Source organism: Anser anser (assembly GCF_964211835.1).
Source record: "Anser anser genome assembly, chromosome: Z".
NCBI lineage: Eukaryota > Metazoa > Chordata > Aves > Anseriformes > Anatidae > Anser > Anser anser.
In genome coordinates, this window is record NC_139723.1 from 88,243,156 (window position 1) to 88,259,115 (window position 15,960).

Sequence of the window (15,960 nt, forward strand, 5' to 3'; positions counted from 1 at the left end):
GGTCTGGAAGTTTTGGTAACAGACTGACTCATCGTGACAGGAGTAACAGACCTGGGTCAAAGAAGAATGAATAAGAAAGAAAATGGTGCCTCCTAAAACAGCAGTGCCACAGCCCATGAGCTGTTTACTCACCACAACAGCAGAGGCACCAGCCTTTGCTGTTCATTAAACACCAGAGCACAGGCTGAGGCACTGTGCACTTGGGGATAAAAGATTAGGAGGGTTAAGGAGAAAGTAGGCAAGAGAGAACAGGACTTGCACTGGAGGGACCTTGCAAGGAACATTCTTGCAGAGCAGGGCACTGCTAGGCTGCCAAGATGTTAGGCAAGTACAGGTCAGAGCCAGCTGTCAGAGCGTCCCATTTTTCAGTACCGCTGCTGAGACATCTTCATCCCTTTCGGAGCATCAAGCCTTGTAGCTAGTGGTCTGAATACATCTGACTCTCTGATGCAGTTGTTTAGGGACTTCTTAGGTACACCGGTGTGCACTGACTGCTGGGGAAGGATCTGGAAAAGGCATCACTGAGACACTCAGGCATGAGCTGGCTTCCACATTGCCCACTCTAGGTTCAGGCAGTCGTGTGCAAGCCCAGACACAAACTATGCATCTAAGATGCATGACTGATGGAAACAATGGACTCCAGGCACTCGCAAGCTAGCTGTGCAGGTTGGAGGGATCTCATGATGGGAGCTGAGCATTGAGGCCGGCCAGGCTACAAAAGGCAATTCACAGCTCTGAGTTTGGCACTCTGTCCAGGCAATGGGATGTACAATATCCTGCTCGTTCGCTGCTATGCCCTCCTTTGGCATGATTGTACGGTTGAAGTGCATGCTTAAGGGGATGGAAGATTTGGCTTTAGGACCTTTAGGACCAGTTTAAGGCTAGTGTGAACATGCAGTTTCTATCTGAGCGGCACAGCTATGGGGATATTGACTGTGATAGCAAATAGCATCTCCCGACTCTTCTGCGGGCCGTAGCGGAGCCCCGGCGGCTCCCCCTGCCCGCCAGGCCGCACTCCTGTGCTGGGCGGGTGCCGCAGCCCCGGCCCAGGCTGCCCAGAGAGGGGCTGGGGGCTGCTCGGGGAGGTCTCCAGCAGCCGCCTGCACGTGGGGCTGGGCACCCTGCTCGGGGGGCTGCCGGGCCGGGGGGGCCAGGGGCACCCGGGGGAGCCTCCGAACCCAGCCGTGCCGTGGAACGGTGAGCCTACGACGCGGCGCATCGGCGAGGGGCCTGCCCTGCCGCAGCACGGGCCCGCCTCACGGACCTGCACAGCCGCCCGGCGGAGCAGCTCCTCCCGGCCCCGGCAGGGGGCGCCCCCGGCCAGCAGATGCCTCGCAGCGGACGCAGCCCCGGGCCTCGGCGCCCCCGGCCGCTCCCGGCCGCCCCCGGCCTTTCGCCGTGCCGGCGCACCGCGGCGCCCAGCGCCGGGCTCGTCGCTCCAGGCTCTCCGCCGCGCCGAGCAGTCAGTTGGACCGCTGGTGGTTACCTGTGCGCTTCGCTGCAGATATCCTGGGCTCCAGGGCAAATTCCGGTCACCACAGCGCGCATCCCAAATTCCGCCAGCCACGGCGAAGACCCGGTGTACTTACCCGCTGGCCCAGGGCTTTTGGCACTCAAGCTTGCTTACCGCTTTCCATTTCTCCTTTTTCTGGCCGATCACCGCCGTGCCCTAAGACAGCGAGAGACCTGGCCCGCAGGTAGGATTAGCACCTCAGCAAAATCCCTCTGCTCTCACGATGTTCCAGCCCTGCCTCCCCTCCCTCACACCGCACGAGGCAGAAGGACCTTGCTCAGCATGTTGCAGCTCAGCCAGCACCACACACCCTCAGGGATATGGTGCCATCCCTGGAAAGCTTTACTTATACATCTAAATCAGTCGTCCCCCATCCTGCCCTGTCAGTGATGAAGGCAGAGTGGAGCAAGGGGTTGAGGCAAATCAGAAGGGCGCTTGGGAAGGTGGCTTTGAATTTTCATGTGGCCAAAGGCACTGGAGTGAAGGTGTGCGTGTGCTGCACACCCAGGAAGGAGAAGAAGCCTAGCCCAGAAGCCGAAGTGCCATCCAAAGGCTCAGGCAGTCTTCGTACAGACTCCAGGTGGGATCCTAAGCACAGCACCTACTGCTGCCAGCAGCCTTGGCCTCTGGCTGTGGGTCTGAGGGAGCAGGGTTCTCTCTCTTGCAAAGCCTGTGTGGTATGTGCCAGGCCTGTGTGGATGGCTCAGGCTGCCCGAAGGGGTTCCTAAATGTCACTAAAAGCATATGCATAGGTAACTCAGTTGTACCATCCCTGTCTCAGCTTGGGTAAGTCATGTGTTTCTGTGCCTCAGTTTCTCTGCATGTTAAATGGCGCTCTCCTGTCCCACAGAGGCAGCATCTAATAAACTAGAAAGTATTTGGCAGGATCTTGCAGGGAGGGGATAGGGGAGCAGCATGTTTATGATGGGTTCACCATAAACACTGGTTTATGGCATCTGCATAACCATCTGCAGATTTGCCTACCATACAAGCCATGCTGTGTTTGAGCTATACTGCAGCCAGCAGTGGCATTTGAGCAGGAGAGGGCTGCTGGTGGGCCAGACTTTCTGAGGAGCCATCTATTTAAAAACATTGCTTAAAACTAGCATCCCCTCCTTGGTATTCTGGGTTTGTCCAGTGTTCTTACTCCTTGCAGCTGCCTCCTTGCTGAGAAGGATTCAATAGAGGGACATCTGACCTACCTGAGATGGTCAGCAACTGGAACACCATCCTCTTTGTTTACCCCAACACTCCCTTCTTTGAGTATCAGTTGCCAAAGCTTCAGTTCTTGCCATCCAAATTCCTACTGCCTACAGTTAAACTCTTTCTTGAAAGTCTTGGCTAGCTGACTTTAACTTCTTTTCTATACAGAGAAAAGCTTATTTCACAGTTCTTAGTGGGGCAGAAATTTCATATGCCAAAGAGATGACAGCCGCATGTCAGCCAATTTTCACATCATCCATTGGCAGGACATGGAGATGCTAGGAGAGAGGAGACACCATATTCATTGTGCCAGAAAAGTTGGTAATGTTGTCAGGGTGATAATGTCCTAATCAGTATCTCCTTCCTTGCTTTTTGTTCTGCTCTCTTTTGTATGATTTATTCCAGCATTTGCTCCCATGACAGGATTTTATAAATGGGTACTCAGTGGCTGACAAACTATAATGAAGGAAGTCAATAAAGTTTCAAGTTTATATCCCATGGCATCAGTGACACAGGACAATGCTGACTGCATGGAAGACAGAACTTGAATGTCTGGCCCCAAAACACTGTAGATGAAGGAAAAACCCTTGAATTAATGCCTGTTGGAGCTGGAATTCACAGTATGTCCCAACAGATTGAACTGAAGACAGATGTGGGCAGGAGATGGGAACAGGTACTCGAGGTTATTGGATAGTAGGTAGCTAAAAGTTCTTACTTGCAACCCCTGTCAGATGTAGCTGAGGCAGCTGGAAAGAAAAAACTTCAGGTCTCCATCTCACCTGCAGACATTAACAAGTCCTCAGCAGAGGAAGGGAACAAAATTGCCCCAGACCCCACAGCTCAGAAAATAAATTTAAACTGTGACTGACCTCTGTGTGCTTTCATCTCTGGGGCTGTGACCTGTCATGGCTGTGGAGCAGACACAATGGCCAGCTCGCTGCTGCAGAGGGGTGACAGCTGGGGGTACTAAGGAGTGCTAACCTACATGGCCACATCTCCTGACCCCATCCAGCAGGGACTGAGAGTCAGCCTGGACAGAGAGCCAGTCTTGCTTCACTGGAAAGCAGCTGAGCTGAACTGCAGGTCAGAACTCTACTCAACTTAAATAGGTCAGGATTCTTTGTGAGTTTTCTTGAATACTGACAGGATTTTGAGCAGGGTTGTGAAAGAAGAGAGATTAGAACATACTTTTTGCTGAGAAATGGTGGCATTGAGACCAAGTTTCATGATGACATTTTATTTGTAACTACTAATTCAGAGATCTTCGAAGCTCTTGATGATAATTGTCTTTTCTCCTGCATAGCTCATGCTATTGACCTGTACAAAACTTTACAGAGCACTTCTCTATATTAAGCCCGGGATTTCTGTCTGGGTAAAAGCAGCCAAGCCTGGTGGAAAGACTTCTCAGGAAAAGCCATCCGCCTCTCCACATTTCATATCTTAATGAGAAATCACCCAGGATTAACCTCATTTGCAAGTGGAGAGATTGCTACAGATGAAGCAGATGCAGAGATAGCGATTCGATTTTACTTTTCCAAAATTCTGAAGCCCAATGCAAAGTGGGTGATCTCATGGTCTGTATAATATGAATAAATGTATATCTATCCATCCTCTCCCCAGGTAAAAAACATGAAGCTCAGACAGGTCGTGTGGGATTTACCTGGAAATGTATTGGAATGCTTTCCAAACATAGCTAGGGTCCTAGCTCAGCCTGTTCATTCAATTAAAATGCAACTTGGAAGGAAAGGGGAAAGAGCTCCTCAGCTGCTGATACTGGCTGCCTTCCCCAAGGCCAATTTAACTATGAGCGATTGCCTTTTGACCGGTAGCAGACATACACTGTCTTGCTTCCCGGTCCCAGCAAGGTTTGCCTGTCCCGGCTCATCACATCCCCTGAGCAAGGAGGTGCGGTACCCCCAGGCGAGCACCTGTGCACATCTGTGTGTGGAATGGTGGCAAGGATTTGTCCCCATGTACCAATCCCTCTCAGGAGTCTCCTGGGGCAGCCCCTGCCAAATGCCCCGTAACCAGGACACTGAGCGAAGACCAGGCCACTCTTCTGAAAACTCTTAAGTGTTTACAGCTTCACCCACCAAAGCCTACACACTGCCATGAGCGGCACCGTACCGCTGACAAACCCTGTCCCTACAAGTCCACCTCTCTCAAATGCCATGGTTAGCATAACAACGTTTTCTGTCTGAAATTGTCTTAATTGCAAGGGTGTAGAAATCTTAATATTTTCACTCGCAATCTTTTATTGGTATAATTCTTTCTTAGAACTTCATATGTTGCAAAGAAGTCAAATATAGACACTAACAATACTAGCTTGCTAATACAATTTAAGCAAAAGAAGAAATAGATCACTCAGAAACAGCCAGGCTAAGAGCCTTAGCAAAGTTAGAGTAAAGAAGTGGTTAAGGATCTAGATGATTTAATCCACTTTTAAGAAAAGGTTTTACAGTGAGCAATTAGATGCTGGTTAAGGAATTAATCACTAATGGGTCATTAACTCTGACTGCCATTGTACAGTTAACAAGCCGAGGCAGGATTATTAGACTCAGCACCCAATTAAGGAGGAGAAGATATTTACAACAAACTGAACAAATGAGCTTTTAAAATGGAATGGGACAATTTGAAAGAAAGTGTAGGAATACAGGAAACCAGACAAGGTAAAAGAGAGATGCAAGTTCTGTCCCTTTATTGGTTTTAAAAAATATTTACCTCTCTGTGACCACTCATGTTTAGCAGATTAGAATGTTTCTTTTTGGCAGTAAACTTGTCACTTTCCTTGAAGCACACAACTTATCTTTGTGTGTAGATAATCCATTGCAGGGTTCACATTTACAAAATGCAAAAAAAAGACCTGCTTAATATCCGAGTAAAAGAACAATCGCTGCAGCTTGACGTAATTATCATTTTTTGCTTGCAGATTTTGGATCAAGTGCTTGATAAAAGTGAATAGGTGTCTTCACTTTGCTGTCCTGTCACTGTCTCTTACTAGTGCTTCACTCTCTCAAGTTACTGAGCGTCAATGCTGATTCCGGTGCTGAACAGAAAGTCAGGGGGGGTCTTTCAAGTGACTTTTCAGGCCATAGGAGAATGGGAGGCAACAGGGAGGAAGGGTAATAGCGGCAAAATGTGGGAGAGCACCACTGAAATCTCGGGGTCTTGCTTGCTAATTTGAGCAACAAGCACGGGAAATAGGTTTTGGGTGACAGTTAAATGCATTCATGTGCAGGAGGGTTTTAAGCCGAGTAACACCAAGTAGGACTGTTCCTGCCGCTGGGGTAGCAGGGTGTGTGCAGCCTGTGTAGACATCTGTTAGCATGTGTCTGTTTCTGACACAGCCCAGGTGTGCAGGCACATCTCAAACACAAGGAGACATCCTTCCCTCACAGCCACTGGAGATGTGTCTTACTGCAAGCCCTGTATTCTGGGCATCCTTGGTGATAGAAACAAAGCTCACCTGTAAAAGGGGCAGCAGGGCACTCACTGCACCTACCTGCCCCCCAGGCCAGCACGGCTGGGGAAGGGAAGCCCAGACACAGCACGGGGCCTGATACAGAGAGGCAGGCTGGATGCACACAGAGGCCAAAGAGGGAGGGAAAGGCGTTTTCAAAATAAAGGGATTCTCATTATTATCTGCAAAAGGAGCTCTCCAGACAACGGATGGGGCTGCTGTGGAGGAGGCTGTGAAGGGATGTTTAGAAACTGCTGTCTGAGGTTAAAAAGCTCCCTGAAGTGAAGCTGAACAAAGCTGACATACTTGTTTCTGACAGGACTCTTAAAGATACGCACAGATTGTGAAAATATAATTAGAAGCCAGCCTTTGTCTGGCCACAACGAGTGGGAAATGGTGAAAGGAGAGGTCTCCCAGCCTGCATTGAATCATCCCCAGGACACAATGAGGGCGCTTGTGCATCCTTCTCCCTTCCCTAATGAGAAACGTTAATTGCCACAACCTTCAGAGTGTGCAGAGCGCCCCGTGCCCAGTGGAGGAGAAGGGGTGTTTCATTACAGCTTCTCAGCCCCATTACGGGCAGTAACGGAGATAATGGAAAATAAAGATGCCGCAGATTTAGTTTAGGCACCTCAGGAAGGGTGCTGTGCAGTGGGGGGATGAGCGTGGCCCAGCACCTTGCCAGCACCCCAGCCTTGCCAGGCCAGCTGCCCCAGTCAGCCCCCAAGCAGCGGCTGGGCTGAGAAGCCAGGGGCCTGCAGGACCTGCCAGACCCTTCTCTGAGGTGGTGTCGTGGGCCGGCAGCCCAGGGTGGGGGCAGCAAATCCCATTGGCCCCCGGGCTGCCCTGCTGAGTGCGGGAACGCTGCAGCTGGGCCCTGGTGGACCCCGGCCGCTCTTTGCAGAGCATGGAGCCACTGGCTGGGTGTGCGCCCACCATGGGACCACATCTCTGGCCCCGTCAGAGCCCCCAGCAGTGGCTGAGGGGAGCCACCACAGCCAGGGGCAGGGGGCAGCAGGAGACCCCCAGCAAGGCTGGGCTGCAAGGAGGGAGAGGGCCACGGCCAGGCCTGCCGCTCCCCACCGCACGCCAGAGGCAGCGGAGGGCCTGGCCTGGGCAGCCCCCTTGTGCAGACACACAACGCACAGCCTTCACACCAGTTGTGCCATTTAATGGTGCAAACAGAAAACCCTCCCCAGATCACACAGGCCTTGGTTCCCAGCCACCCTACGCCACTCTTCGCCCTACTTCAGCTTTTATTGCAACTAAAGCATCCAGCCAAGAAGGGAGAACGAAAGAGATTTTTTTCCTAAGCTATGATCTGACCCCTAACTCCGCAGGGCATGTGGAAAAGGAGATTAAAATGACCACAAAATACAAAGCAAGCCAGGGCATGGGGAAACAGCTGGTGTGAGGGACAGCCCTCCGTTGTCAGGTCCTCATCCAGGGGAGCCAGAGCGGGTCAAGGGCATCCCTTGGGCATCCCGGTACCAGCCTTCCCAGTGCTTTTGTCCCAGGTGCTGGAAGAGGGAGCTCAGATCGTCTGCCAGGGTTTGCCGATGGACTGGATGTGCTCCTTGGCCTTCATCCGCAAGGCAGCAATGCTGGTGTTGCGTGGGTCCGCCTCGTCCAAGGGGAACTTGTCCACAAAGGTGGCCCCACACTGGTAAGGCGGTGGTGGCCCCATTGCCCCCAGGGGCTGCAGCGCGTGGGTCACGGCCGGAGAGTTCAGGAAGGGCGGTGGTGTGTAGCTGCCAGGCAGGCTCTGCGGAGAGGCCACGAAGCCAGGCAGGCTCTGCAGGGCCGTGCTGCTGGGCACGGGCGGGCTGAGCCACGTCTCCAGGGGCAGGCTGCTGCTGAGGGGGCCCATGGGGGTCGCCTGCGATGAGCGGTTGAAGGAGAGTATAGGTGAGTCCTGAAGCTTCATAGAGGTCACCTCCAGCTTCTCCTGCCGCCGCCACTTGGCCCGTCTGTTCTGAAACCACACCTGCAAGCACAGCCGTGTTAGCCAGGCACCGCTGCCCCCGGACAGCGCTGCCACTGCCGTGGAAGGCAGAGGTTTTCCCAGGCACAGAGGGACACGCGAGATGGAGCAGAGGGAATGGACCAGGGCAGGGCAGGGCAGGAGAAGGCACCGGGGCAGGAGCGGACTCGGAGGTGCTTCCCGTGGGCTCGGGGAAGAAGCGCGGTGAGGGCCCCGTGGAGACACCCTGCCGCTGGCCGGGCATGGGCTGCACGGAGCCACCTTGGGGCCGCGCCGCTCCCAGGTCTACCGCCCGGCTCTGCCGCTCCGGACCCCTGGAGCGCGACACGCCGCTTAACCGGCGGCGGCCGGATGAGAAACGGCCCCGGCCTCCGCAGGTCTCTGCCGGCGGGGCCAAGCTGCGCCCGCCGCGGCGGGGCCGTGCGAGTGGGGCCGGCCGGAGACGCGCCCGGAGCTGCGGCGGAGGCCCGCGCCCCGCGGGGCCGCTCGGCCGGGCGCCGGCCGGGGCTGGCGGCAGCGGCACCGGAGCAACGGGGCCGTCGGCGCGGCGGGGCTGAGCGCCTCCCGCTGCCACGAGTGAGGGGCCGGGCCGAGCCGGGCCGGGGGCTGCCGGCGCCGGGAACGCGGGGCTGCGCCGGGTCCGGCCGGGCCGTGCTGCACCAGCACTCCCGGGGCCGGGGCCGGGGCCGGGGCCGGGGCCGGGGCCGGGGCCGTCCGTGCGGGCGCGGGCGTTACCTGCACGCGGACCTCGGGCAGGTTGACCTTCATGGCCAGCTCCTCGCGGCTGTACACGTCGGGGTAGTGGGACTTCTCGAAGGCGCGCTCCAGCTCGTGGAGCTGGTAGGTGGTGAAGGTGGTGCGGTTCCGCCGGTGCTTCTTCTTGGGCTGCTCCTCGTCCGACGGCTTCCCCTCGCCGCCGCCGGCGGGCAGCTCGGGGCTGGCGCTGCCGGGGCAGTACGGCTCTGCGGGGGGAGAGAGGCGAGTCAGCGGCAGCGCGACCGCCCGGCCGGGCCCGCCCCGGGCCGCGGGGAGAGCCGCCCGCCCGCCCGGGACCCGGCGCCCCTCGCCCGCCGCGCTCACCTTGGAAGCGCTCGGGGCGGCCCTGCCGCTCGGCCGGCGGCGGCTCCCCGGGCATCTTGGGGAGGCCGTGCCGGGGACCCCGCCTGTCCGCCTCCTTGGCGCTGCCGGCGCCGCCGTCGGGCGGGAAGGGGCCGAGGAGGCCGTCCTCCTTGGTGAAGCCCAGGATGGCCTCGATGCTGTGCAGCCTCGACGGGTTCCCCCCGGGGCTGCGCGCCGCCGGAGCCGACAGCGAGAAGGCGCCCTCGGCCATGGCGAGCGGGGCGCCGGGCGGGTGCATGGGGCGGCCGGCCTGGGGTCCCGGCGCGGCGGCGCTCCCGCCCGGCCCCGGGGCGGCGCGGGCAGCTCTGGCACGGCGCCGCCCGGCGGGCTGGCCTCCTCGGGGCGGGGGAGGAGTGCCGGGGGGCGGTGGGCCAGAGGGAAGGCGAGGCCCCGCGCCGCTCCGGCCTGGCGGGGAGGCAGGGCGTCCCCAGGGCCCCGCCGCCGCCGCCCGCTGACCCCCCGCCCCCCCGTCCCCCCCAGCGCCGCCACTGCCCCCGCCTCTCCCCGCCCCGCCGGCCCCGGACGGCACCGAGCGACGCCACCCGAGGCGGGGCTGGGGGCCCCCCCGCTGCCGCCGGGGCTGGCGCTGGCCGGGCGCCCCGCCGGGCCCCGCCGCTGCAGCCCCGCGGCCGGCCGAGCGCCGTCGGAAGCCGTCGTGGGACGGGCGGGGGCACCGACCCGGCACGGCGGGGCCCGGGGCCGCGGGGGCCGCTTGCCGGCAGCGCGGAGGACGGGCCCGGGGAAGGGGCTCCCGGAGCACCCCCGCACACTCGCTTCTCTCCCCGGCAGCTCCAGCCCACGCCCGTCCCGTGCCTTTGGAGGGCGCCTCGGCCGCGGAGGCGGTTTTCATCTCAGATGAGAGGCGGGAGGGGGCCGTGGCACTGTCCCGCGGCTAAATGCAGAGGGTGAAAAGCACCGGGGCTAAAAGCTGATGCTGTGGTCCCCCGACGGGGTACTTGCCCTGGGTCCGGCAGCCTTCCAAGTCATGTTTACTGACCAGGTGAAAACGCACGTGGGCTTTTCGGGAGGATGGGCTCCGGAGGTGTCGGCGCGGGGGGGATGGTGTCTGGGCTCAAGTTGTTGGTATCACTCCCAAGAGGACAGAGGACAGGCCATGTGAGCGGAGCCAATTCGACATCCCTGTCCTCTGCTGAGGGAGTGGGGCTGGAGGCTAGAGGGCAGGACAGGGTGCATGGGACATCTACAGTTTGCTTTTGAAGGTGAGGTGGAGAGCTGAATCCCACGCCTCGCTTTGAACCGGGCTTGGTGGAGGGCATGGGCTCCGCACAGTCCTAACTGGGGAACAGCATCGTGTCTCCTGCCTCCAACTTACTTCTTCCTGCATTATTATTTTCCCTGCCTTTCTCTTTCCTTCTCTTTATCACTTTTTCCTGCTAGCACCTGCCCATTTCTTTGAGGTACCAACCATCTTTTGTCCCAGCTAAAGTAAAAAACACAATAGCGTCCAGAGTGGTTTTCAGCCTGCATTTAGCTTCGAAGATGCTTCCATTTCGAGCCTGAGGAGGGTGTATGTGAATGAAAAACATCAGTACTGCTTCTTCCAGATACACTAGCTACTGAAAGGTACGACTGCTTCCCTCAGGAAATCTTCACTGCATTTTTGTGTCTTCCTCCTGATTGGCAGTGTTTGCTTCAGCCCTTAACCACACCTTTTTAAGGGTTATGGTCAGATGTCGCAAAGTTAATTTGTTGTAGCTCAGCAGCTTTTCCTAATAGTTCCAGGTGAGGTCTGCCCTCACTGACTGCTTCCAGGGGGAGGTGGAGGGGGGGGGTGGGAGGAAGCTCAGCCATCCATTGGCAAAGAAGGAAGAGGCCAACAGAAGAGACAAAAAAAGGTTAGTATGGCTTTTGTGCACGATATAAAAAGCAAGTCAATACCATTGTAGGGGCATTGGAGGGTACTCAAAGCAATCAGCCAGGGGCCATTGTGTTCCTTTAATCTACATGTGTATTTCCCAAGAACTCCATTAGCGAAGATGAATGAACTGTGCAATGTCCCTAATTTCTTCTAATTTGGAGCTGGGTTTTTATGGCACTCACAACCAGAACAAAACATGCCTGTTCCTCCAGAAACCCTGGGCACACTTGGGAATCCTTTTTGCTTGTTGTAGCACACAAACACACACACACACACACACACACAAAAAAAAAAAAAGCAAGGTAAGCAAGGTGAGATGAGGCAGCATAAGCCTGTCGGTCAGACCCTGGCCTGGCAGTTAAGAGCCACTAAGGGTATTGGATCTTGGCACAAATGCAGCTTTTCAGGTTCCTGTCAAAATTGGCAAATACAGGAACAAGACTCAAAATTTTTGCTATTGCTTGCAACGTGACATACAGCAGAAGACTTCCACCCCAAAGCAGGGTACACATTGCACACCGTACATGAGAGACCTTCCTCCCCAGTAGAGCAGGCTCCTCCCTCCTCAGCAGTAGATCATTACAGGTGTATTTTCTGTCTAGAGCTGTTTGTGTCATTGTAGCATCCTTTTTGCAGGGGAGTGGAGTTGCTGAAGGAAGCAGCAATTCCCCGGGTCAAAACATGTAAAAATATGGAAAAAACTGTAGCAGAGCAGAGACCAGCTCCGTCTCTTCCAGCTCTGGAGCTGCCTTTTCTCTCTTGCCCTGCTTTATGCACGCAGAGTGCGGTGCCTTGACACACACAGGAGGCATCAGATGGCGCTGAGGAGGGAGGTTCTGACTGCAGCACAGAAACTCTGATGGTTTCTCTAATAGTCAGAGACTAACAGAGTTTAGGGTGGCGAATGATAGGTAAGCATCTGAACATTTCCTTTTGGGTCTAATGCACTGGCTGCTAGCTAAATCCTGTGCTGTCACAGTCTCCTGGGATATGTCTCATAGGTATGAAGCCTAAAAAATTGATGCTGTGGTATATCACAGCTTCACAAAGACCATTTCTCTTTGGAAATGTACAGGGCAATCAGATCTGAGAATATTCATTAGGTAACCAAGTAGGTGGGATTTATTACTTGCCTTTCCAAAGGTGGCCCCTGTTCCACCACCTTTTTAATTTATTATTATTTTTTTTCAATGCATTGTTACGACAGTTATTGCTGAAATTATGTTTGGAAGCTAACAAGAATTCTTGAGATGGAGAATCTCTAAAGTACAGCTGTCCCCGATGCCTACTTCTGGTTTATGCATAATGAAGAGTAAATGGGAATAATTTTGAACCTGTTGATGCTGTTAAGACAGGTGTACCGGATGGGGCTTTGCACAGTGAAATTGGCACCATAAAATGCCCCAGAATCTTGTTTCCTTTTCTCCTGTCTTTATGTCAAGCTGAAATAATTTACTGCCTTGTAGAGAAGACATCTGAAGCTGAAGTCAGTCTGCAGGTGGGAAATCATTCTCCAGACCAGTGATGTTCAGCAGGGACTGCCACCCTGAGAGATGAACAGGACTTTCAAGGTCAGACAGCAAATTGACAATGTGGGGGGAATATTCATCCAGCAGGAACCTGTACCCTGCTGCAGTTTGCATGCTCTGAATCACATCACAGATTGTTAAAAGCTATAAAAACTGACTTTGCTTTTCTCTCTGCAGAAGTTTGGAAATTTGCAGTTCAAGAACCTCTTTGAAAGCATGATGTATGAGAAAGCTGCTGCCTCCCCATCGCTTCAGCACTTGTACCTTGACAGTCACCTCCTGATTCCTTTCTGGTGGGATTTTTCTCCTCCGTCTCTAGGAGAGCTGTTTTTTTTTCCCCACCAGGACAGAAACCCCAGGGAGCACTGGCTGGAGCGAGCTGCTGCCAGTGCTTGCCCTGGTGGCGGGCACGGGAGCAGCCATGGCTGCAGCAGGAGTGGGGGTGGCCACGTCAGGACGGTGAGTGGCACGGGCCTGGTGCGAGGGCTCGGGCATTGGGTTTGCCACACTTGAACATCCGTCCAGGGCGGGGGAGTGGAGGTTCACGCTGTATGGCTATATTAATGAAATCCTTCTTTACTTGTTTTCCAATTAGCCTAATTGAATTCGGATTGCTTAAAAGTGGGCACCAGAGACATTTATCTTGATGGGATGACGGCCTTGAGCTCCAGCGATCCTATTAACTGTAAGAACCCAAATCCCAGGTAGGGCAGGTCCAGCAGTAGCTCCCATGTGACCTAACGCTTTTAATCTGCTGCTCTTCCGTGCAGCTCACACACACATGTGCACATACAGCACATACAGCACATACTCATATGCACACACGCGCACAGGTGCATGCACATATATACACATGGATTTGCATACACGTGCACAAAACACACATACACATGCACACACAAACATGCATGCACATGCACTAACTCTTTAGGTTCCAGCAGCCTTAGGAGAAAGATTATTTAGTGAAAGACCTTACTTTATTGTCCTTAAGACTTCACATAATCAGAATCCCAGACTCACAGACCGGTCGGGGTGGGCAGGCAGCCCCGGGTGCCCCTGGCCCCCCCGGCCCGGCAGCCCCCCGAGCAGGGTGCCCAGCCCCACGTGCAGGCGGCTGCTGGAGACCTCCCCGAGCAGCCCCCAGCCCCTCTCTGGGCAGCCTGGGCCGGGGCTGCGGCACCCGCCCGGCCCGGAAGTGCGGCCTGGCAGGCAGGGGGAGCCGCCGGGGCTCCGCTGACAGGAGCCTGCTTTTTCTTCATTGCATCGTCTCTTCAGGTATTTATGTAGATTGATGTAGTTATACACACTGATGTATTTATATACATTTATTTATATCCATTGAGTCAGATCGGGGTCAGCATGCTGCTCGCCTGCCCGCTGTGCTCCAGGCTCCCTATGAATTGTCCCCAGGGCTAAGTACCTAATGAGCTGTGGGGAGGCCTCAGTGCTGAGCCCCTGTGAATGCTTCACCCCTGAGAAATGCTGCACCCCTGAGGCTGATGGCTGTGCCCAGCTCTGAGGGATCCCTGCACTCCAGAGGCCATGCTGGCTGCTTGGGGATGCGGGCAGCTGGGAGTGCTGCGGGCCCTGCCGTCTCTGGGGTCCGCTGGTTTCGCCCCAAGCCTGCTGCCCTTGCCCACGGGTCACTGGGAGCTTCCTGTGGCAGAGGTGCCACCTGGCAGTGGCGGTCCTGGGGTGCCGGCTGTCACGGTTGTGCACTGTCAGCCCCTCTATCCTGCCCGCAGCCCAGCGGGGCCTCAGCACTACCTCTGCTGCCTGGCACCACCACTCCTGCCTTCTAAAATAAGCACATGGCTCCTCCAGACAGTGCCTGGGGCAACTTCCTGAATCCCCAGACAATTGTGGGAGCCAGGGCAGTTTTTACCCCGTAGTTCCGCAGCTGCTGCAGGAGGATGGGGACAGCTGGTGCCAGAGGGATGAGCCGCGCTGCTGCCCGGGGTCAGCCAGCAGGGCAGATTTGCGGCCAGGCCCTGGCCATCATGCTGACCCACACAGAGCTGCGGGGACGATTTGGTGCAGCGGCGCCGGCCCCACCAGCCCCAGGCACGCCCAGTGCCAGCCCGGGAGCAGGCGCAAGCCCTGGCAGCCCAGGGAGATGCCAGCTGGAGCAGAGGTCAGCACCTCATGCGACCCAGCCTGGCTCTGCCATGCAGGACTGAGAGTTTTTACATGTACAACTCTAAAAATGGTGCCAAAGACAGCCCAGGCTGCTCCAGCAGCAGATCAGCTTGGCTGTGGCCAGGAACAGGGCCAGGCAGCATCCCCTGCCATGGATGGCGGGCCCTGACCCATCCCGCGCCAGCCCCCAGCCACCTCCCAGCCCTGCCTGCCTCTGCTAACCCTGACATTTTTTTGGAATCTTGTTAATCACTTGTTTGGTGATTCTGACTGTACTTTCTTCTCTGACCCTTTAAACCGTGAAAATGCTGATCCTATATGTGCTGACGAACTTAATTAGCTCCTTTAAACCACCAGCTGCTTTCAATAAGATTTTCAGGATGTCCCAGGCACATTTTAATTCAAAGGTCAAAAGTCTTAGACTTGTTTACTGTGGTGTTTTAGAGATAAAATAATTCACCCTGTAAAGTAACAAAATGGTATGGAGACACCTACCAGCTTTATATAAATACAGAGGGAAGCATGTTTTCTTGGGGACTGCAGTGGGGGAAATGTTTAATAACAGGCTTTAAAACAACTTTGCGACTTAGATTTGAGTAGTCATTGCCAAGCTTTCCCAAGATGATCGCATGCAGCCAAGAACCCTCCTGCACAGAGGTGTCCCATGGACGACAGGGCCAGCATCTGCCACCTCTGTCTGCCTCTCCACTGGCAGCTCTGGCATCATGGCCAGCTCCCAGTACCAGCAGCTCCCAGCGGGATCGGACCAAGCAGCATGCACAGCTGGCAGGACAGGGACTCTCCAGCCAGGGCTGAGCCCTGCTCTGGCTCGTGGAGGCACAAGGGCAGCCTGCAGGTGCTCCCTGGATTCACCAGAGAATCCAGATGGCCAAGCAGAATGGCGATGGGGAGGTGGGTCCAAGGCCAAACTGGGAAGTTTGTCCACAAGTCAGGGTCTAGGCCTGGTGAGTGTAACCAGCATCACACACAGCCCAGTGATCATTGTGCAGGTCTGAGGTCAAACTGGTACATCTGCTTGCAAGCCAGGGTCAGGATTGACAGGGTCTGTGGCCAGGCTGTATGTGCCATGCCAGTGCTGCAGCAGAAGGTGGTAGGGCGGTGCTCCGTGGCAGT

General features: G+C 55.6%; 1 protein-coding gene and 1 long non-coding RNA gene across 10 annotated transcripts in view; one reads left to right on the top strand and one right to left on the bottom strand.

Moving 5' to 3' along the window:
- Positions 1–1,406: 1,406 nt before the first annotated feature.
- On the bottom strand, positions 1,407–9,575 carry LOC310889646 (retinal homeobox protein Rx2). Of its 2 annotated transcripts, none has more exons than XM_083817457.1 (3): positions 9,241–9,575; positions 8,908–9,122; positions 1,407–8,163 (listed from the first exon to the last, which is right to left on the bottom strand). In XM_083817457.1, the coding sequence occupies exons 1-3, from the start codon at positions 9,515–9,517 to the stop codon at positions 7,711–7,713; spliced, it is 945 nt and encodes a 314-aa protein (XP_083673583.1). In that variant the 5' UTR covers positions 9,518–9,575; the 3' UTR covers positions 1,407–7,710. The 2 variants fall into 2 exon arrangements, with proteins under 2 accessions (XP_083673583.1, XP_083673584.1); XM_083817458.1 differs by having other exon boundaries at positions 8,896–9,122; positions 9,241–9,553.
- A 354-nt stretch (positions 9,576–9,929) lies between these two features.
- The window catches only part of LOC310889651, a 41,639-nt gene continuing 35,608 nt past the window's right edge, over positions 9,930–15,960 (top strand). For 3 of the 8 annotated variants that reach the window (XR_014576686.1, XR_014576690.1, XR_014576691.1), the window contains exons 1-3: positions 9,930–10,863; positions 12,625–12,729; positions 12,865–13,962. This is a non-coding gene — a long non-coding RNA (uncharacterized lncRNA). Of the gene's footprint in view, positions 12,070–12,624; positions 12,730–12,864; positions 13,963–15,960 lie in introns of all 8 variants that reach the window. The other 5 variants (XR_014576687.1, XR_014576688.1, XR_014576689.1 and 2 more) reach the window with 5 other exon arrangements.

Excerpts from the sequence above, each read along its gene's own strand:
- LOC310889646 (XM_083817458.1), bottom strand. The coding sequence starts at position 9,517 with ATGCACCCGCCCGGCGCCCCGCTCGCCATGGCCGAGGGCGCCTTCTCG. Across the intron at positions 9,123-9,240 it reads CCGCCCCGAGCGCTTCCAAG|AGCCGTACTGCCCCGGCAGC; the intron begins GTGAGCGCGGCG and ends CTCCCCCCGCAG. Across the intron at positions 8,164-8,895 it reads TGCCCGAGGTCCGCGTGCAG|GTGTGGTTTCAGAACAGACG; the intron begins GTAACGCCCGCG and ends CTGTGCTTGCAG.